The sequence below is a fragment of the Myotis daubentonii genome, chromosome 1 (genome assembly GCF_963259705.1).
Source record: "Myotis daubentonii chromosome 1, mMyoDau2.1, whole genome shotgun sequence".
NCBI classification, from domain to species: Eukaryota; Metazoa; Chordata; class Mammalia; order Chiroptera; family Vespertilionidae; genus Myotis; species Myotis daubentonii.
Window position 1 is genome coordinate 17,506,976 of NC_081840.1, and position 21,802 is coordinate 17,528,777.

General features: G+C 38.1%; 1 protein-coding gene across 2 annotated transcripts; it reads left to right on the forward strand.

Moving 5' to 3' along the window:
• Window positions 1-481: 481 nt before the first annotated feature.
• Window positions 482-15,293, forward strand: DIO2 (iodothyronine deiodinase 2). Of its 2 annotated transcripts, none has more exons than XM_059689040.1 (2): window positions 482-1,409; window positions 9,619-10,194. In XM_059689040.1, the coding sequence occupies exons 1-2, from the start codon at window positions 1,188-1,190 to the stop codon at window positions 10,192-10,194; spliced, it is 798 nt and encodes a 265-aa protein (XP_059545023.1). In that variant the 5' UTR covers window positions 482-1,187. The 2 variants fall into 2 exon arrangements, with proteins under 2 accessions (XP_059545023.1, XP_059545014.1); XM_059689031.1 differs by having other exon boundaries at window positions 483-1,409; window positions 9,619-15,293.
• Window positions 15,294-21,802: the final 6,509 nt, after the last annotated feature.

Here is a 21,802-nt window from a genome sequence, read left to right on the forward strand (position 1 = left end):
AAAGACCAAATGGAAGCATTCACATCTTCCAAGAAATAGAGCAAAGGTGACCATTTCTTCCTCTTCTCTGTCTTCCAGGATCCCTTCTTTCTAAGCCCCCTCCTAAATGAATAATAATAACAGTAATAATAATCATCAGAGCAGAAAGTGTTAACTTATCAAATCTACACATTGTAGTAAATTACTTTCCCCAAGGTTTGAAAGCATTTCCTAAAAACCGTCAGAGGTATTAATTTTGCTCTCTCTCTCTCTTTAAATCACAAAGCAGAATTCCACTGTCCTTCTCCCCACCCCCACCCCCCCACTTGTAAAAAAAAAAAAAAAAAAAAGTTGTCGAGTTTTGCTTTTCTATTCACTGCAGTCCTGGCCAAAGTAAAGCCCTTTTTCTCAATGACGTCAAGATCTTTACCAAGATTAGGCTTTCATTTCTCTATTGCAGCAATTAGCCAGGGAATGTATAAAAGGCTTCAGGGAGACTCACTGGGCTGCAGAGAGCACTTTGCACCACAGATAGCAGAAGCAAAGCCAGAAGGAGTGAGGAGAGGAGAGGAGTCAGTCGTTCCAGGGGAAGGGAGAGAGTGAGACAGGCTGGGGGAAGGAGAACAGAAAGTGTGTGTAAAACGGAGTAAAGAAGGGGGGGAGTAAAAAAAAAAAACCTACCCTTAAAGCACATTTTAAAAACTCTGGCAACTCAAGAAAAGAAACAGGCTACGTATCTGAACATAGAGACAATGAAAAGCTACAGAAAATTTTGCTGTCTCTGCCACAGTCTCATAGGTGCTTGGAAATGAAAGTGGAACTGCCTGTCTTTAACCGACTCTGAGAGGGTAACTGGATTAGGGACCGGTACGCCAGTATTTTTTTTTTTTAGGTTTTTTTTTTTTTTTTTTTAACATCTTAAATCCTGAAAAAAAAAAAAAAATGCAAGCAGCTCCGAATTGAATGAATTGATGGGCACACTCCAACTGCTGGGCTGGAGAGACTGGACTGGGTCTTGCCACTTCTGCTTCTTTGAAAGAGGAGAGATCTTGGGCTTCCTTTTAATTTAGTTTTTCTCCTTCTCTCCCCCCCTCACCCTCCCTAACCTTCCCCTTTACCTCCCCCACCCCTCTATTGCCACCCCCTTTTAAGTCAGAGGGGAAGGGGAGCCACAGCGCACACGGGAACTGACTTGGAAGGCAAGGAAGATGGGCATCCTCAGCGTAGACTTGCTGATCACATTGCAGATTCTGCCAGTTTTCTTCTCCAACTGCCTCTTCCTGGCGCTCTATGACTCGGTCATTCTCCTCAAGCACGTGGTGCTGCTCCTGAGCCGCTCCAAGTCCACTCGCGGCGAGTGGAGGCGCATGCTGACCTCAGAGGGGATGCGCTGCATCTGGAAGAGCTTCCTACTGGATGCCTACAAACAGGTGAGCGGGCCAAGGGGCTGCTTCGGTCAGCAGGGGCAGGGGCTGCACGCCCTGGGACTGGAGGCCGCTGCGAGCATTGCGGGGAGATTGTGGAGCCTGTGTGGGGGCCGAGGGGTTATGCTCAAGTGAGCTCCTGCCTTGACTTTCTACACCTGTCACAGGAGTCAGATTTGACAGGTAGTAAGCCATGCTGACTGTGTGACCTAATAAGGAGTCTTTGTAATAAGGGTCATTTAATGGCTTGCTGTGATTTCAGAGGAGAGGGTGTTTGTGCCGGCAGGAGAACTTTGGGAAAAGTATGAAGATGCTGGGAGAGGGCAAACTGCTGCATTTGCCATGCTCTTGTTATAAACTGGGGTTCCGATGTTTTGCTTGATGAGATGCTAGGTGAGCTGTGTTGGGAAAGACAGTTCCATGGGTGAAAAGCAAGTGGCGGTGCGGGGCGCGTGTGGTGGTGGGGGGGAGGTGGCGAGAACATGCTGCCAAAACTCAGGGAGAGGACAAGGCTGCAGGAATGATCACAGCAGGTGTGCTTTGGCATACTATCTGCATCATTTCTGGGAGAGGTAAGAGTTAATGTAAGCGAGCCCGTGTTCAGCATCATCCTCTATATTGATTCCAATCTGAACCCTTTTCAAAGGGTTATCAGGCCCTGTGTCCCAAGTTACTAGGTAACAGTTTGCAAAAGGAAGATCTTAGCACTGACAAAGTCAGAACTCCAGACTTTGTAAAAGAAACCACATTTGCTTTGTTTCTCAGAAGTGAAATAAGTTGTCTTAGAAAGAGCAGATGCGTCTACGGTTCATTCCGTTTCAAAGCTGTTCTAAGGCATGCCTTGATCACTGGAGCAGCAACCTCACTTACCTGAGGAAGTCAGGTCCCAGAGGCTTCTCTCTCAAAGCCAGAGTTGAGAGCTTTGTTTCTCAGTGAAGAATGCTGTCATTTTAGCCTTTTTTAATTTTTATTTTATATGCTCAGAGGATCTTCAACTCATCTTAGGAACAAAGTGAAACGTTTCTCATGAGTCAATTTGCCCCTTCTCCCCTGTGCCCGTATAACTCCTGAAGGTCCCCAAGCAAGAAGAATAGACCTACTTGGCAAAAGTTGCTATCAAAGCAGTCTTGGTTTTCCCTCACAGTATTGGGGGATCTTGTCCAAGTTGCCAGGGAAGGGGAGTTTGGGAGGAATATGGAAGCCAATGAAGTGGTGCACCTTAAGCAGGCAGCACCCCAGAACCAGAATAAAACTTAGAATAAAAGAGGGGGAAGGGAATGAGACCTCCATAATAAGCACTAGAAAACTAAACCTATGCCCCCGGAAAGGAAAAGAAGTAACTTCTAGTCACAAAGAATCCAGAGTAGGGTTGTTCCATTGAAAATCAAACAAGTGTTCAGGAAGGAAATATCCACTGTGCATTAGGGAAGTTTGACTATAACACATGCCTTTGATATTGAGAGAAACCTGCAGAAGGTTTTCATTTTTTCTAAAGATAGGAGAATAGTTAGAACTCTTTTGTCAATCAGGAAAATTTCTTTTATAATTATATGAAATGATGCTCAGAGTTCTAACAGGAAAACTCATGTATATTGTGTATGTGGGGCCAATGGGAGATATGTTAAGTATGAGGGGATCATTTCATTTCCACAAGTGTATACATTGAATGTGAGATGTTTATGTTTTTGTATTTGTAGGTCTTAGGAGATAACATGGCAATGTCAGTGGTTTAATCTCAGCATATTAGATTCTTACTTTTTTGAAAGAGAATTGACTTTTGCCTAGAAAAGAAAAGTCACTGCCTGGGAGAATTTTACTAATATGAGTGTATACTTATGTAAACATCTCTCACATAAAATATAGGGGCTGTGAGGTTGCCCACAAATATTAAGCAAGGTTGTTTTCCTATTAAGCAACTTATTAAAATTAAGAGAGAAAAGCAAACAAATACCTCTGTAATAGACTTTATTATTTATTTTTTTCATTAATGTATAGTGTTCCATTGTGTTGCAATATTTTGTTATTCCTATTCCAGGAAATTGAGGATGAGTGATTTGTTTTCTTTTCTTTTCTTTCTTTTTTTTTTTTTTTGCCTATGGCTTGTGCATTCCTCTCCTGTATTGTTTATGCCTACTGATTTGATTAGTGACCAAGTTCATGACTGATGTTATTAAGTTTGCTTTTAATGATTTATATAATAGCTAACACCATGAGAAGAAACAACCCAAGAACCCGCCTGTCCAGAGACAAGACTGGACTGGGTGTGTAATGAATGGAAACATGGCAAACCCAACTTGTGTTGAACTTAGGTCTCCTTCTGCCACCCAGTAAGGCAAGGGTAGTGGTGCTGGTGGTGGCATTTGAAGTTCACTCAGAATCTCTTTCCTGAATACTGTTGTCTTCTGTGCCACCATCTCTGGGTGTAGCCATTTCTAGGGACACACTGGAGGAGGTACTGTTTGAGATAGCATCACAGTATTTCACAACCCTGACTTGCACTATTTTGAGACTGCCACCCAGAAGCAGAGTTTTCCAGGATGAGTGTGTGCATATGAGATACGATGAAACATGTCTTTTCTAATTCTCCCTGTTGTTGAATGTCAGATACATGGGGATATTTTAAGAGAAAGTGAAATGAAAGTGTTATCCTTGGGCTTGGCTGTTACACAAGGCAACACAGAAGTTAAAACAGAAAAAAATAAAACAAATAAACAAAAACAAAAAAAGCCCCTTCTTCATGAACATGTTAAAAGGGATTTGAAATTAACTTTGTAGGGAAGCTTGCAAAGATAATTTCACTTTGGTTAGAGGGTGTTCCAAGCATTGCTTTTATGAAAAGGCAAGTCTACAAAAACTTATAGATTGAGGTGAATAACAGATATTTGTCATTTAAGTTTCCTTTGTCAGTGTCATTGCTTTTAACACTGCATCCTTCTGCTGATGCTCAAAGACTAAAAATGCAACCAATGAGCAAACTGCCCTGTCTGGGAGCTAGCCCCTACCTAAATGAAGTGTAAAAGTAAACACACAGTATAGATGCCGAGAAGCAGTTTAGCTTCCTCACGGTTAATATGGCAGTGGTACAGAAAACATATTCATTTGAACATATAATTTTGGTTTTGAAAAGGTCTCTTTAACATCTCCTCCTCCTCATTCACCTCAAGCCTTTTGACACTAGTTCCTACCATGGAAAATGGCTCTTTTAAGAGAGAAACATTCTCCAAAGAACACAAAGAAGGCCACAGCCAGAGCTTGTTCATCACTCGGATAAAACAGTGGGAACTGATAAAGCTCAGAGCTGTGTTTCAAGGTAGGAATCCAAAAGAAAATGCCCAGAAGTGAACTGAATTCAGAGGAAAGAGTAGGTAGTTTATTCTCCAACTCTGATTTATTTGGCCAATTTGAATGTAAATGGTTAAACCGCTGCTTAATAATTGTTTGGCTATGTTCGTAAGGACATTGATGTAGCCTGGTCATTATGTCAAAGAATTGGAAATTTCCTGGTAGTGAATGAAGCCATTCCTGGACTTTGAACAGCAAGAAGGATGTGGAAAAACTATTCTGCTACCCCCCTTCCATATTTATCACTTGCTTTACTTTCTATCATGAGATTAGGTGATATTTTGTCCAGTGGAAAAGAAAAAAAAAGTTAGTAGTATATGCTCTGTTTCCAGCTTCTAATTGACAAATGGTCCTTTCTTTGTCCTTTCACAGTCCACATGTTCAAGTAGCATCGCCCTCCTCCCCACTCCCCCCACCCCATGCACTGAACACTGTGAGTGAAAGGAACCCCGTCATCAAGGGAATCAGATTTATAAACATGCCATGTAGTTACACTCTTGCTCATATTTATAAACATGGCTCTCACAACATTTGAGCTTGGCCCAGAGACACTTCCTGTCATAAAAATGCAAACCCTTAATGTACCTCCAGTGTTGGTGATGTTGTGTTGACGTCGATTACAAAAACGTAAGAAAGGACCATTGTAATAGTGTAGATGAGAGAGATAAAAGTCAGTGATGACGATATTGCATTTTACGTATGTACGTCCTTTCTGATTGTTGCAAAATAAAGGGACCCTTTGGGAACATCGGAACTTCAAGACCAATTAGTGGAAATGATGCTTCTTGTGTTTGGGCATTAAATACTGGGCAGGGTTCTCTTCAGAGCCGCTAATGCTGGCAGGGAAAGAGGTACCGACCTAATTACTCTTCCGCAAGAGTAAAAAATGCCTTTTGAATGCCTCTTTGGCAAATATGTCTCATTAAGGACAAAAACCAAACACAAACCCTCTAAGAAGGAGAAATTAAGATGATAGGTAACTTGTGGCCAGGAGACTTTCTGTGCCACTGTGGGAAATTAAAACAAAGTTTGGGAGTATCAGGGATAACTTGTTTTTGTTGAGCTTCTTTCCTGCAGCCTAAATGTTATTATTATGGAACCAGCTTTATTTTCTTCATCATTTTGGCTCTTTGTCAAGGAATGCTTTGCTCCTGGGGAAAGCAAAGAATCTTCCACCATTGAAGACAGTGGTGATTCTCTCATTCCATCTCAGCAGGATGCATAGCCAAGCAAACCAAGAAATTCTCCATTTGAAACTCTGGTCATAATAGGAATTTAATTTTCATGGTGACCAAATGGGAAAATGAGAAAGGAACAATAATGTCCTTGTAAAAAATTTTCTTTGCAGTTAAATGCAAACTTTATTATTTTAAATTTCTATTTTTTTCTTTATTATTGCTAAATTATCCTCCATCAGTAGGTTTTTAGCCAATATAGACAAATTGTATGATTAGTATATGATACTTATAAAAGCAGACTACTGGTCTACTCACATTTGGACTTACAAATCATGGGTGTGTGTTTTCCCCTACTAGTATTAATAACATTGATCTTACCTATGCATTTCTCTTACCTAGTCATTCTCATGAGCAGGATATCTGCTTATTACATGCTAATCTGCAATAGGGTCATAGATGCTCAACAAAATAAAGAGGATTGACTTTCATTTTTATACAGTAACCAGCTGAGGTAATCCAGAACAGAGCAACAGCATTAGGTATTGATGATGGTGGTACTCTACAGTAGGTTTACATTTCTAAATTATCTATCTCAGCTCATTCATCACACAACTATGGTTATATTGATTACAGGTCAAGGTTATACTAAGAGTAAAATTCTTCACTGACCCCTACATAGGATTAGAACAACTATCATTCATTCAATAATTCATTCAAATACACACACACACACACACACACACACACACACACACACACACACACACACTGATCCCGGCTTAACAAAATGCCAAATCCTCACACACAAAGAACATTATGTATTTGGTAACTTTCTTTACTTTTAATTTTAGAATGAAAGTGTTGTATTTGTTCTAAATTTTCTAAAGTAAATTAGTATGGCTGTATTTTGGAAAGAATTATGTGGCTGACTTATACTTTGTCACTAAAAAAGAAGAGAAAGTGCTTTAACTTTCCAAGAAAATTAACTACAGGTAATAAGAGAGGCACCTGTGACTGAAGCATCAGATTAGATTATTCAGTTGAATAGTCAGGAATAATGCAAGGATCAACAGTGCTGCTTGGATGAGAGCCATGGGCATTGGAGGCCCACTTAACAAGACCACACACTTGTTGGTTGGTCTTAAAAATGACTCCAAAAGGCAGATGGATGTTTTCACCTACCAAGAACCAACAAGTCTATAGTCAAGACATGATTTTTTTCCTGTGTATGGATTGCTCAGTTAACATAAAGTACAAGAGCTAGTGGATTCAGACTGATTGAATGCATTCAGATCTTGGTTTTATGAGTATATTGAGGAACACAGCCCAACAATATGGTTAAAAGCAGCCATGCTAGAATTGTTACTGCTATCTTAAGTGGAACAGATCTAATGGTAAGGTAATGGTAATGCTACCTACCACCTAAATCTACGAAGAATTACAAAAAGAAATCATAGATTATAGGTTTATAATATCTTTAAAATGTATATCTTTACATTTTAAGTATATTTTAATACCTCAGAGACAAGTGTGGCTTATATAGAATAATAAGCCAGTCATAGAAAGACAAGTACCGTATAATTTCACTCATATGTGGAATCTAATGAACAAGATAAACAAACAACATAGAAACAGACTCATAGAAAACACTGACAGCTGTCAGCAGGGAGGGAGGTTTGAGGCTGGGTGAAAAAGGTGAATGGATTAAGCAAAAAAACAAACAAACAAAAAACCTCATAGACAAAGACAACAGTATAGTGGTTACCACAGGGAAAGGAGGGTTGAGGGGAGGTAGATGTGGGTAAAGAGGGGATAGATGGTGATAGAAAGAGATGACTTGGAGTGGTGGACATAATACAATATATAGATGATGTACTATAGAATTGTACACCTGAAACTTATGTAATTTTATTAACCAATTTCACCCCAATAAATTTAATAGAAGAGTAAAACATAAAGAACAATAAGTAAATGAAATAATCCATCTAAGGGGATTAACCAAGAAGTTTAATGTAAACAACATTTTCCCTGATAGTGTTTGAAAAACAAATGCACCTCTTGAAATAATACCAACAGCTTGCTTTTTTAAGAAGCAGAGTATTATTTTAAGATTTCTTTTAGAAAAGTACCAGTACTTATTTTAAACCTGCCCTGCTAAGATTTTTCAGAAGGGAGAGTCAGGACTTCTTTAATTCTTTCCCTACAGTGAAAATGAGTTATGCATTAACATTAGATAGAAGCTTCTGAATAAAAACCCTTGAGTATTTTATATCAGTCTGGATTGTTGAATCTTTAACAATTTACTTCTAAATGACTTCAATTAACAGCAGTTTTATATGTGGCTGTATTTATATGAGGAGAATAAGTCGATCTAGTTGGAAGTGTTTTGTAATATTAAGAATGGTGTATAAAATCAATTGTACTTTCATAAGTTGTCCCTGATGTTATTGGCTTTGATTAAACCATTCTAAGGGAAGATCCAATTGTGTTCATTCAAACTGAAGTAATTGGCTCTTTTATGTTGCCTGTTTTTTATTATCAATTTACAGACCCAAAGGCCAGCAAACTTTCTTTCAGTCTGTGTTCAACTATTTAAACCACATGCAAAGAGGGCACCTGGAACAATTTTCTTCTAGATCTCTTCTGCCTGTGTATTTTATAATTCAGAGGAGCTTGTTAATAAAATGGATGATAGACGAGTAAATGGTTTGTGACTTCCTAGATAAAAAGAGGGAAATAGACCTAAAAAAAAACCAAAACACAAAAAATGAGAAATTACAAGTAGAATTCTGGAATAGTTTAATGTTTTTGTCTGTTTGTTTAATGAAAATAATGAGGTTCTAGTAATAAGAGCCCAAAGTAGGCAGTGGCTATAGGAAGGATGTTGTGCTGATGAGAGCTCAAATTACTTCTGGGGGAAACATGTTTTTAAAGATAGAATTGCCCGGGAAAGGTGGCATTCTGTTTACATATTTTGATGGCATCTAATAATGGCAGCCTACATCCACACAGTGAGTTATCGTGTACAAAGAGCTATTTCCCTTATGTTATCCTTCTATAACCATATGAGGAAGACAGGCATCATTATCACCATTTCACAGGTGGGAATATTGAAGTGCTGAAGAGGCTAAGTGGGACTAGCTTCTTATTATAAATGGTGGACCCCACATTTTCTGTCTCTGGCCAAGAGTAGAGCCCATTGGTATCATTGTCCATGGAATGAGAATAAATGACTTAGAATCATGCAAGAAAGTAAAGGTCTTTTCTTTGTAGTTTAGAGCTTAGAAGGGGGAATTCAGAAAGAGGTACTATGTTCCACGACTCTGATAATTTGTCTTAGAGTAGACCATTTAACTTTTTAAATGAAGTCAATTAATCATTTGTTACATAATGTGTGCTAAGCATTGACAGCAAAGTAAGAACAGTGAAGAATACCAGCCTCAACTTAATTATGAAGAGTGTTAACTGCAGTGCCTTCAATGATAAAAATAATTACCTTCAGTGATTACACGGAATGAAAAAGACTTTTATTCTCTGTGGGGCCATTCTTTACGTTACCTGCCACGATGCCTCTTTACTCAAATCAATATATGTTCACCACATTTTATTAGAGCCACTTGTTTTCATATAGAGTGAATTGAAGTGACAATGTGTTTAATGTGGTATGCTCTTCCTCTTTCTTTATTCACAACCAGGTGAAATTGGGTGAAGATGCCCCCAATTCCAGTGTGGTGCACGTCTCCAATCCTGAAGGAGGCGACGACAATGAAAATGGTGCCCAGGAGAAGATAATTGCTGGAGCGGAGTGTCACCTTCTTGATTTTGCCTGCCCTGAGCGCCCACTGGTGGTCAACTTCGGCTCAGCCACTTGACCTCCTTTTACTAACCAGCTGCCAGCCTTCAGCAAACTGATAGAGGAGTTCTCATCAGTGGCTGACTTCCTGCTGGTCTACATTGATGAGGCTCATCCTTCAGATGGTTGGGCGGTGCCTGGGGATTCTTCTTTGTCTTTTGAGGTGAAGAAGCACAGGAACCAGGAAGACCGATGCGCAGCTGCCCACCGGCTTCTGGAGCGTTTCTCCTTGCCGCCCCAGTGCCGAGTTGTGGCTGACCGCATGGACAATAATGCCAATGTAGCCTATGGGGTAGCCTTTGAACGTGTGTGTATTGTGCAGAGACAGAAAATTGCTTATCTGGGAGGAAAGGGTCCCTTCTTCTACAACCTCCAAGAAGTCCGGCATTGGCTGGAGAAGAATTTCAACAAGAGATGAAATTTAGATTAACTAGTTAAAGGTATGATTGTAATGGAGCGATATATATGTATATATATATATATATGTGAAAGGAAGTGAAGAGCTGAATCCACTAGTTCAGCTGAATCTCATTGCCTCCACTGAATCTCATTGCCTCACTGAAAGACAGGAATTTACATCTCAGAAGAACATAAACTTCTATCATCTCAATGCTTCTTTCAACACCCAAAATAGCATTTGGCTAAATAGTAGCCCACCACTTCTCTTTCTAAAAGAAACTTCAAAATTTTTCTGATTGTAAAGATCCCAAGATGGAGAGGAAGAAGCCCTGTTTGCGACAGCTGATGCATGCTTTGGGACCTGAAGAAAAGACTCACCTGAATAACTACCATGTTAAGGAAGAAGCTACCATTCTTGTTAGTATAAGGGGTATTGCCTAGGCTTTATTCAGCATGGATAGAGGTCAACTAAAAAATTCTTAAATATATATTTACAATGGTGCCTTGAACCCAGGCCAGGTGGTTAGGACCTTGGTGTTTAAATGTTAGTTTCTGATGTTCTAGTTTCTAGCCATGTAATGCTCTATACCAGTCTAAACATCCCAGAGCTCACAGGTGTTTTTGTAGCTATCAAGAATGATTCCTACCTGGAGGGTTAGAATGATCATCTAAAACTGAGAGTTACTTTCAAGACAGGTGCGGAAAATCAAGTTTACTAGCTAGGAAAAGGAGGCAGAAGGATTAGGAAGCATCATAGAGTTTCACCTTGAGAGTAATTTTTTATCCACAGAAACATGAAAATATACACAAGACCAGAAAAAGAAGTAGCTCAACTAAAAGTAGCATAGAGAATATACGTAGGGAATCAATATATTTATCATAGTATACTCCTAGATTAAGGGAGAAAGGGGAATTGAAAGGGAAAAACACACTCTAATATTTGCATTTCTGAGGTTTTTTTTTTAAATAATTACTTTTGAAATGTATTTGTGGTGCGTATATTTTCAGTGGGTGAATTGCACCCACACCATTGAGAGGTAAAACCAATGGACCCAGTAGTACTGATCTGTCCCACTCCATCTCTACAATTGTGATGTGGCCCTACTCATTCTTTGTTTTAAAATATTTATTGTTGAAAGTTTTGCATATGTCCCCTTTTTTCCCCATTGACCTCTTCTAGCCCAGCCCCACCCCATATCCCCTGCCTGGCCCTATTCGTCTTGATCTCTATAGAAGTGTTTAATCAATGCTGAGCTCTTTGGCTCAAAATATGTATACACATTCATTCTCAGATGCTGTGGGAGGTAGGTGTCTTACCCATTCAACTACAGCCCTGTTTTTCTTTCAAAGTAGGTGAGCTATAATGAATTTCCAGTACAAACAAACATGGTTTCTTCAGTTGCAAAATAGAGGAAGAGAAAATTAGTTTGAGATAATTCCCATCAAAGGCAATCCTTAGTAGTATGGAATTTGGTAAAATGGAATTTAAATTTGGACTTGGATCTTCCTTTGTTTCTATTAGCTAAGGTCTAGTAATCTAAGGCCTTTATAGTACATTAATATAAAGTTATTTATGGTATATAAATCTCTTTAAAATGAAGACATGATAGTTTTATCTATAAGTAACATAAGTAATAGACCTACAAATTTTCTATCATAAATTTAAGGACACTATTAAACACAGTATATGTTTTTATTTATATGTAAAATCAAAGGTTCTTATGACCATTCCATTAATAATTGAATCATAAAATAAAATTAATATAAAAAGATATCTAAAGTTGAAAATAACTTTCTGAACTAGTTTCCTGAAATGAAAAAGATGTGGGAACTGAGTTTGCAGAAACCAGAAATCTATTTTTATTTTTAGATTGGAGTAATATAGTAATCATATCACTGGACAGTTTATTGTTTAGATATTAAAGGGCCATTTTAACTGACTCTTTATACAACAACATTTAAGCTTCTCAGTATTTTAAATTCTACAAAGTACACCTACAAAGAAACAAAGCAGATTTTGACATTGTGACACAAATTTCTGAAAAAATCACATTGAAAATGGATTATTTCAGAGTTAAATAGTTAAACTCTATAACTCAAGGCTTATCAGTGGGCCCCATTGATTTTTATCTTCAAAATGGTGTTGAGATTTCTGTGGCACATAAAAGATCAATTGGTTGCAGCACACCCACCTTGTTTCCTTAAACTTTCCCCTTTGTTCTATATGTACAATAATGGAACAGGATGTTAGAGAAGCTGGTAGGGGGATGAGATTCAGTGAAGGCAGTTAGTGCTAGTTGTCTGGGGAAAGGGTGATAAAAAAAATCACCCAGTTGTGATACATTTTTAAAGAAAGAGAAAGTTGTGTGCGGGCAATTCCTCTGGCTGAGGATCATCCAATGGAGAAATGAGGCAATGGAAATAGACATACAAAGGCATAGGCTGAATATCAGGGAAAAAGATATGTTCGATAGAACATAGAAGAGTCACTGGAAGAAAGACTGTTGGGGGCCAATGGAGAAAATGAATTGACAAAGCTCAGGAATCCTACAATATATAGAATGGCTTGGTGTTATCAGAATTATGATAAGTCTTTAATTATGTAACCTATTTATCTCAACATAAACTTTTATGATTTTCTGTGATGTATCTTTTATGAACTTAACGAGAACTCATAGTTTGAGGCAGAGGGGAATCGATGCTTAGCTGACATGCTCAGAGAAATTATTAGATTGTCAATACCCACCCCACCAACCCTGTCTTTATAAAGTATGTTCCTTTGAAAAACTGTAGTTATTATTTTCACAAGGCAAAACTTTTATATATTTAAAATTTTATATGTAAAACTTTGAGTTGTTCTTCTTAGCAACTAAGCATCTTTTCCCCCTGTGTTTACATGGAGCTATCAGTTTATCCTCTTAAACTGAATTAGCTTGTCTGTTATTGAAATAGTTTCTGAGCAATTTTAGATATTGTCATAGCTTCTGGATTCTCTCAGACAGGTAGTGTTTAAAGACTTATGTCTTGGAACTATTCAAACGTTACTTTATTTTTTTTAATTTTGTATTTGAAAATATTAGTGGAATCAACAATGACTTTCTTAATTGGGCATGAATAAAATGCCTGCAGAGTAAAGTAGGACATGTTTGATACAGACATTAAAATGTAACTGACCTCCTTAGAAACAAATTAGAACCTCTGTTCTTGCTTTGTGTAGCTAAAGTGACTGTCATTTAACTTATCTGACTTTTTATATTTATGTTTTGTATCTCTGGTCCTATGCCTTCACCTTGTTTATAGAATGTACCCCTGATTTTTGGTAATATCAACTTCTAAATGGCATATTGATTTAGTTAAATCCTGCCACTAATCAGGAAATGCCTATTCTATGACTATGGAGAAAAGAAAAGACTGCTGCCTTTCATTTTGCTTGAGTGTATTTCACTAGTTGGGCTCTTGAATAAAAATTAGGAAATATGGTGAGGTCATGCATGAGGACTGCCTGGCTAGATAAAATACCAGAGAGGCAGGTGAAAGACAATATGTAGGCCTTTGGGGAAATTCCAGGATGGATGCAAGGTAGCCTCAGCATGTCCTATGGGCTATGTCCATAACGAGGAATGTACTGTTGTACAGGACTTCCCATTCTGTAAATTCTAAGAGGATCAAGTTGGGCATTTATTTCACCTGAACTCTGACTGATAGTTTGAAAAATAAGCTCAATTAGAATCACATGGCCATTGCAAAGAGAAAAATGTGAACACCGACATCTGTCCTATTGAAGAGTTAATGAAAACTTTTTTTTTACCAGCATTTAGAGCTTTTCAGAACATGCCCAATGTCCAATGTCGGATCTCTCAACAGTTGAGACTAGCAATGAGCCTTTTAATTCTAGGAGCTTTAAAAACAAACAAAAAAGATATTGCCAAAAATCAGAGCTAAAGTGTTTTTTGTTATATTCAAACCTCCTCCTTACTTCCTCCTTTATTTTTAAAATAGAAGCTAAACCCAGTCTTGATATGCATTTCTAGAATGGAGCACAAGTACCAACCTCTGCTTGGTGATCAGCACTCTCTTGATAGTATCCTGAGGTCCTCTAGGAAAGAAGGGGGCAGGGCCTGGGAGAGTCAGGAAGTGGTTAGGTGGGAAGACCTTGGTGTACGTATTTGGGAAAATTCTACAAGAAACTTCACACCTTTGGAGGAGGCCTGAGTGACTTTAGGATGAGCCAAAGGGCCATTTCCTAATGCCTTACATTCTGGATAGCACCAGAAGCAAGGCCTCAGTCTTAAGAGACCCATTTCTATTCCACAGTGAGTCTAAACCAAGAAAGCAAACATGTACAGATATCCAAACAAGACTGTTCATGCAAGTCAGGGCTTGCTGCCTGTATTGGGCAGCAGCACCAGAGCTCCAGAGAGTTTATTTAATATTTATTGAGGAGACTTTGAAGACCTAAGCAATATTTAGTGAAGTCATAATTTTGGCTCAAAACTCCTCCTACCCCCCTAAAAACACAAACAGGTAAACACATAAATGAAAGAAACCCACAGAAGGTTTTGGGAAATAAATAAAATTCTCCCAAGACTTCTCCAGACCATGTCACTGGTGGGTGTGGTTTTCATGTGTGTTAGAATTGAAGGATGTGGAAACATGAGTATCTAGTATTATACAACCAAAGCCATGATAAGATATTGGGTAGGGAATGTTGGCCAGTTTTCTTTAGTTTTGCATCACATTATCACCAGACTCCATCACTAGCCCAAATAATCGGGCCCCCGAAGAGGGAGATTGGGATGTGTGGAGGCTACCAGTGTGCGAATGATAACTACTGACCAAAGAGTCATTGACTCAGTTAGTGGTTGGATGTAGTCACATTCGTTTGCTTCTGCCCATCTTTGTCTTCCCAGCAAGGAGAATATTCGGGGCATGATGCTATGAGTACTGGGTAAATGTGGTGAGAATGCATGTGTGTATCTCTGCTTCTTGGTTGCAGAAACAGAAATGCTTTGGAGACTATCAGTAGAAAGAGTGTTATTATATTGGTGCTGAGTGGTATGTGTGCTTCTATAATTTGTCCTTGTATTTTAATAAACTTTGAATAAAAGAATAAAGTTACTCTTTGGTTCTATTTGTTTATTTTTGAATTACTCTTTAGACCTTGCCCTTGGCTGGAACACATTCATGGTTGACAAGGGAAAGAGAATCCATCATTCTAATATTTATTCCTTGGTATTTGTGGGCAAAGTGGCCAGCAAGGCCAGGTTATTTTAATCTCATGCTGTGTGCCAGAGTCTTCAAGGAAATCAAGACAAGTTAAAAGAAAATCTTCAGATACTTTCCATATTCATGAACAAGTTGCACATAGAATTCATGGAAAGGGGCCTGTAAAAGAGACTGTGGAGCAAACTTCTACTTGGTTATATTTACACCCCAGGTTTTCTAAATGCAATAAATAAACTTTTCAGGAAGGTGGTTAAAGCAATACACACACACACACACACACACACACACATACATACATACACACACAGAGTATATGTATGTATGTGTGTGTGTGTATAAGTATATATATATATATGTATATATATATGTATATATATATATATATATATATATATATATATATATATATACACTTTGTTATACAATTGTCAGTACATTAACATGGAAAGAAAAAAACATTTGAACACATTTATATTAAGCATTTTCCACTGTGAGAAGGTATAAAGCATTTGAATAATGGTTTACAGAGGTAATGGCCTGTTAATGACAAGGGTATATTTGCAATCTGGTTAAACATGTACATTTTGTTCCTGAAAACAGGTGACTTAACCAAAGTATTAGTATTTCTTGAGACTCTTGCTCATGATTTCGTACACATAATAATTTTATTAATACTTGTAGGGTCTTATATAATATTTCTGAATTTTAATAAAAACAAATACTTATTAGTTTGACAACTACTGATTGAGTTTCTATTCTTTGCAGGGTGCTAGGTGCAATGGGATGACCAAAAACAGTAAAACTGAACACAGAAAGGTATGACTTCCTCAAGGGATCTATAATCGATTTGTCAAGACTGCAAGTGACAAACTCAAATTAGTCTACAACTTAACAAAACAAAGAGAACCCAAATTTATTGACGGATATAACCAAACCATGGGAAGGTTTGGGAGGAAACTTGCTCAGGGACAACTGGATCCAGGGGCTTAGAAACTCTCAGGGCTTGCTAGGTCTTTTGTCTTGTCTCTTTTGGGGGGAGTCAGCTTTTTTGTTCAGACAGGTTTTTACTTATGTTGGGTGACCTGGCTGTACCAAGTTCTCACTTGCATTCTAACTATAAGATGGCTCAGATAGAATTTGACCCTACCTTCAGGGAAGGACTTGAGCTGTTGCCTTGAGAGGAGGGTCTGTTGCCAGAAGGAGAAGAAGAAGTGCTGGGAATATACAAAGGTATCAGAAGTTAACTCCGTGGCCATCATTATTTTTGTTTTATTGAGGTAATATCTGTTAATAACATTATATAAATTCTAGGTGTACAACATTATAATTCAATATCTGTATACTCTACTGCATGCTCACCACCAAAAGTTGTTTCCTTTTGTTAGCATACATTTGATCTGTTTTGTCCAGTCATCCTCCCCAAAACCCTTTCCTCTCTGCTAACCAGCATTCTGTTGTCTGTATCTATGTGGTTGGTTTTATTAGTTCATTTGCTACTTTTTTGTTTTATATTCTACATATAAGTGAAATCATGTTTTTTTGTTCTTTTCCATCTGACTAATTTCACTCAGCATTATACCTTCGAGATCCATCCACATACTACAGTAGTTAGACATTTATAAAACTTACAAACTGATCCCTTGATAAGTCAAGTACCCATACCTAGTTATTACAACATTATTAACTGTATTCCCTAATTATTTGATTTTGTTATTGCTGTGTAGTCTCTCTCTCTCTCTCTCTCTCTCTCTCTCTCTCTCTCTGCCACAGTTTCTTTTATGTTGATGGATACTTCATTTTTTTGCATATCTTGCTATTGTTAATAATGATTAAATGAATATATATATATATATATATATAATTAGTGCTATCATATATTTTTTAAATTTGTTCTCATATTTTTTAATAAATACCCAGAAGAGGAATTGCTAGATCATTTGGTAGTTTTATATTTAATTTTTTAATGAACCTCCTTACTGTTTTTTCATAGTAGCTGTACCAATTTATAATTCCACCAACAGTATACAAGGGTTCCTCTTTTTCCACATCCAGTCCAACACTTGTTATTTATTGTCATTTTTATTATAGCCATCCTAACAGATGTGAGGTGATATGTTATTGTGGTTTTGACTTGCATTTTCCTAATAATTAGTGGTGTTTTACATATTTTCATATGCCTGTTGGCCATCTGTATGTCTTCCTTGGAAAAATGCCTATTCAGATCCTTTGAGTGACCAGTATTTTTAACTTCCCTAATAATAAAGGTTAAGTAAAGATACAAGGACACCTCATTAAGTGATATGACAGCAAATAAGAACAAGTTCAGAAAAAGAAGGGATTCTACAGATAGAGCTGTCAGGAGAGACTTTGTAGAGTTTAAAAAACTTGAATGAGGAGGAGGGGCATAATTTAAATAGAAGAAGAAGATTTTCCAGTTAGTAAGTCAATATTAAGTGCCCAGGAGTTGCAATTCAAGAGACCAAATCAATAAAAATGATAAGACACTAAATATGTTCATCATCTTAGAAAGGAAAATTCAATTCAGTAAAAGTTGAGAGAACTGAGGATGGAAGTTATGTTTTACATTTCTTTGTATTTTTTACTCTCTGGGGTGAGCAGAGATTTAAAGTTCAATCACCAATGAATGTTTTTACCACCTATCTATATATATAAAAACCTAAGTGACCATTACGACCTGACAACTGGCCAGTAGCTATGACGTGCACTAGCCACCAGGGGGCAGATGTTCAACGCAGCCAACGTCCTGTGGCTAGACAACCTCCTGTGGTCCCTCTCCCAAGCCTGTCGGCCCTGTTCACCCCGATCAGGACTGGGCAAGATAGCCCTGATAGGCCCCAATCGCTGGCCAGGCTGAGGGACCCCACCCGTGCATGAATTTGTGCACCGGGCCTCTAGTTAAATCATAAAGAAAGCATGAGCCACCCAAACACTACATTCAGTGGGTATATGGGCATATATACAAATGGTATAAGATATGATTTTCCATTCTATAAGTGTTTACACTCTAGTTGCAAAGTGAAAAATCTAATCACAATAATATCTAATGTACCAGATTTAATCTCCAAATGTACTGAGCCTTAAACCTTGAAGCTTTACCATTTAACTCCATCTAGACTGAACTTTAGAAGAAACTGGAGAAGAAAAACAAAACAAAAACATGGACAAGAGTATTTTAAAAATAAGGGAGTTGCCTAGCCACAATGTCTTAGTGGTTGAGCATCGATCTATAAACCAGGAAGACATGGTTCAATTCCTGGTCAGGACACATACTCAGGTTGCAGGCTCAATCCCTAGGCAGTGAGGATGTGTGTGTGTGGGGGGGGGGGGGGCGGGTGGGCATGTAGGAAGCAGCCAACCAATGATTCTCTCTCATCATTAATGTTTCTATCTCCCTCTCCCTTCCTCCCTAAAATCAATAAAAATATACATAAAAATAAGGGAGTCTTCTAGAGAGTGTGGAGCCCTTCAAGATTCCAGGAAAATTTGTAATAAAATTCTTAAGTATAATACATTGTACTGGGGCATTTTGCAAAAGCATTTAGAATGCTTTTCCAATTTTCACATAGGTTAAGATTCACTGTGGCTTAGTCATCTTAGTCAACTGCAATGTCCTAGATTTGTGCAATAGATAAAAGGAAGATATGCTAGCTCATGAGGCATAAGATAAATCCACAACGTACAATAGTGCAAAAACTTGAAAACTTATTAAGGAAGATGCAAGTTAATGATATATCCTGGGCAAACTTGCACATCTTGCCATTGGGAATTCAAGGGGTCTACCTTCTGGAACCAAGGCTAGTTAGAGCTCTGCTACAGTTGGGCTCAATTTTACCTTGTAGCTTAAATATCCAAGGGGGGGGGGGTGGCAATTATGGGTCTTATAGATGCCTAGGTCTTCTAGAGTCCTGACAGAGATCCCAGGTACTTCTTGATAAATTGTTGCCATGTTAACTGGCCCAAACCAGGGAGCTTGGAACCAGAGAATGCTAGGGGTCCAGGAACCCACTCCTTCCCTTTCCTGCTTCAGAAAAGGGACTTTAACTTCTGTTTCTTCTCCGGCTTTTGCCATCACTTTCATATTTTCCATCTCTCTTCAGAAAAGTTATCAACTTTAACCTGAATACAATGAACATGAAAATGAGATAGGATGGAGTGAATTGTATAGTTAATAAATTCCATGTAATTCCAGCAAAAATCTTGATTTATGCATTTTAGATAAATTATGAATTTATCTAAATTATGTGAGGCAAATTAGGTAAATTATGGACCTAGGTGCAGACCATAGCCCTAGGAATCCTCATAGGCCACTCCTATAGGAGGTGACCTCTCTGCTTAGTGCTGCAGAAGGTTATTTGTTTGCATCAGTCACTAAATTTTCATTGCTTTTTGTTTATGCTCATCTATATTTCATAGTTTACCTTTGTTATTTTAACTCTTTTAGGTTTAGGGACTCTACCAATTCTAGTGGGAGAATGAGTGCATTGCAACTGTTTGACATAGTAAAGTTTCTTTAAAGTAAAGAAAATCCTAAGGGAAGTTCTAGGAATTTCCACTCTCTGATGGTTCTAGGAGAATCGAATCCCGCACTTACAACTATCATCATTCTATTGAGACAAACCTCATTTGCTTTTGTAATGGCTGCATTTTCCTCCACTAAACCCAACACTATTTTTTTTTTCAGTTCCACTACTGACTCTATCCGTTTAAGTGTGCTCTCTACTATACATTAAGGATGCATAAGTATAGGCTAGTATATGTTGTAATGATAGAAATCCTTTACATTCATTCTTTACTACTATTCTTTATGGAAAAATTTCTTTTGGCATATGTATTTTCAGTTTCTGCCCATTTGTTAAAAGCACATCTCTTGGGTACATCAAGGAATGCCTAATCATATTTTGGAAAGTTCAAAGTTCTGGCCTGCATCTATTTCTTCCCTTGTTCTGGTGCTCAGGGCTCCCACACAGATTGGTGATTGATGTCAGGTTCGTATTTCAGTTATACCTCTATATTTGTCATTTTATAGTACTGGTCAACATTTACATACACATCGATATATATATATATATATATATATTACTAATAGTCATCTATGTAGTTCATCCCCTGGCATAAAACCCTAGAGGAAAAAAAGAATCCCCTTCATATAATTAAAGAGAGATATAGGTTGAACCCCAACTGAATTGACAGTCTCCATCCTAGTGACCAGGTAGAAGACAATAAGCATGTTCCTACTGGGTGTGCCATGAAAAAGGCGTTAAGAAATTACTCAGGGTAAGGGCTATTTCTTTTTCCTAATGATTCAGGTACATCTAGTTACACCTGTAGCCCAGAAACACCCAACGTGTTTGTATGCTGGTTTTGTGTGGAGCTGGGAGGCCTCCAAGTAACACGCAAGTGGCAATAATCCCTTGAGTGCTGAGTTGCTTCACAGGCTTCTTAGTCACTCTTTGGAAACAGTTCTTTAAAGTCACCAGTGACCTTCTAATCTAGACAAGTCCAGAGGTAATTTTTTTCTATCCTCATTTTGTATTTCACAGCATTTGGCACTTCTAGCTCTTATAGCTTCTTCTTCTTTAGTGTTCCCTCATCCTATTTACTAGTAGTCTATTAGAAGTAGATGTTTCTAGCTAAGATTTGGAAACAGCCTAAGAGCCCATCAGCAGATGAGTGAATTAAAAAAAAAACCATGGTACATCTACGCAATGGAATACTATGCTGCGGTAAAAAAGAAGGAATTCTTACCATTTGCAACAGCATGGATGGAACTGGAGAGAATTATGCTAAGTGAAATAAGCCAGTCAGAGTAAGATAAATATCACATGATCTCACTCATTTATGGAATATAATGAACAACATAAATTGGTGAACAAAAACAGATTCAGAGACAGAGAAGCATCGGTCAGACCGTCAAACCTCAGAGGGAAGGTAGGGGAGGGTGGGGGTAAGGGTGAGAGATCAACCAAAGGACTTGTACGCATGCATATAAGCCTAACCAATGGACACAGACAACATGGGAGTGAGGACATGCGTGGGAGAGCGGGGGAGCAATGGGGCAATAAGGATACATATGTAATACCTTAATCAATAAAAAAATAAAGAAGTAGATGTTTCTATAGGATTATTCCTATGTATTTAGTTTTATCTCTTGTAGTCTTTATGAAATAGGAAGAGAGGAAATGTCATTGCAAATTGCACTAGTTATAGTCAGCATTAGGTTTGCCTGTGAGGAGCAGAGACCGAAATGAATAATGGCTTAAATAAAACCGAAGATTAGTTTTCTTTCTCATGTGAAAGCCCTGAGGTAGGGAATTTACAGCAGGTATGGGAGACTGGTTCCATGCAATCCTTAGAGATGTAGGCTCCTTCCAGCTTTCTGC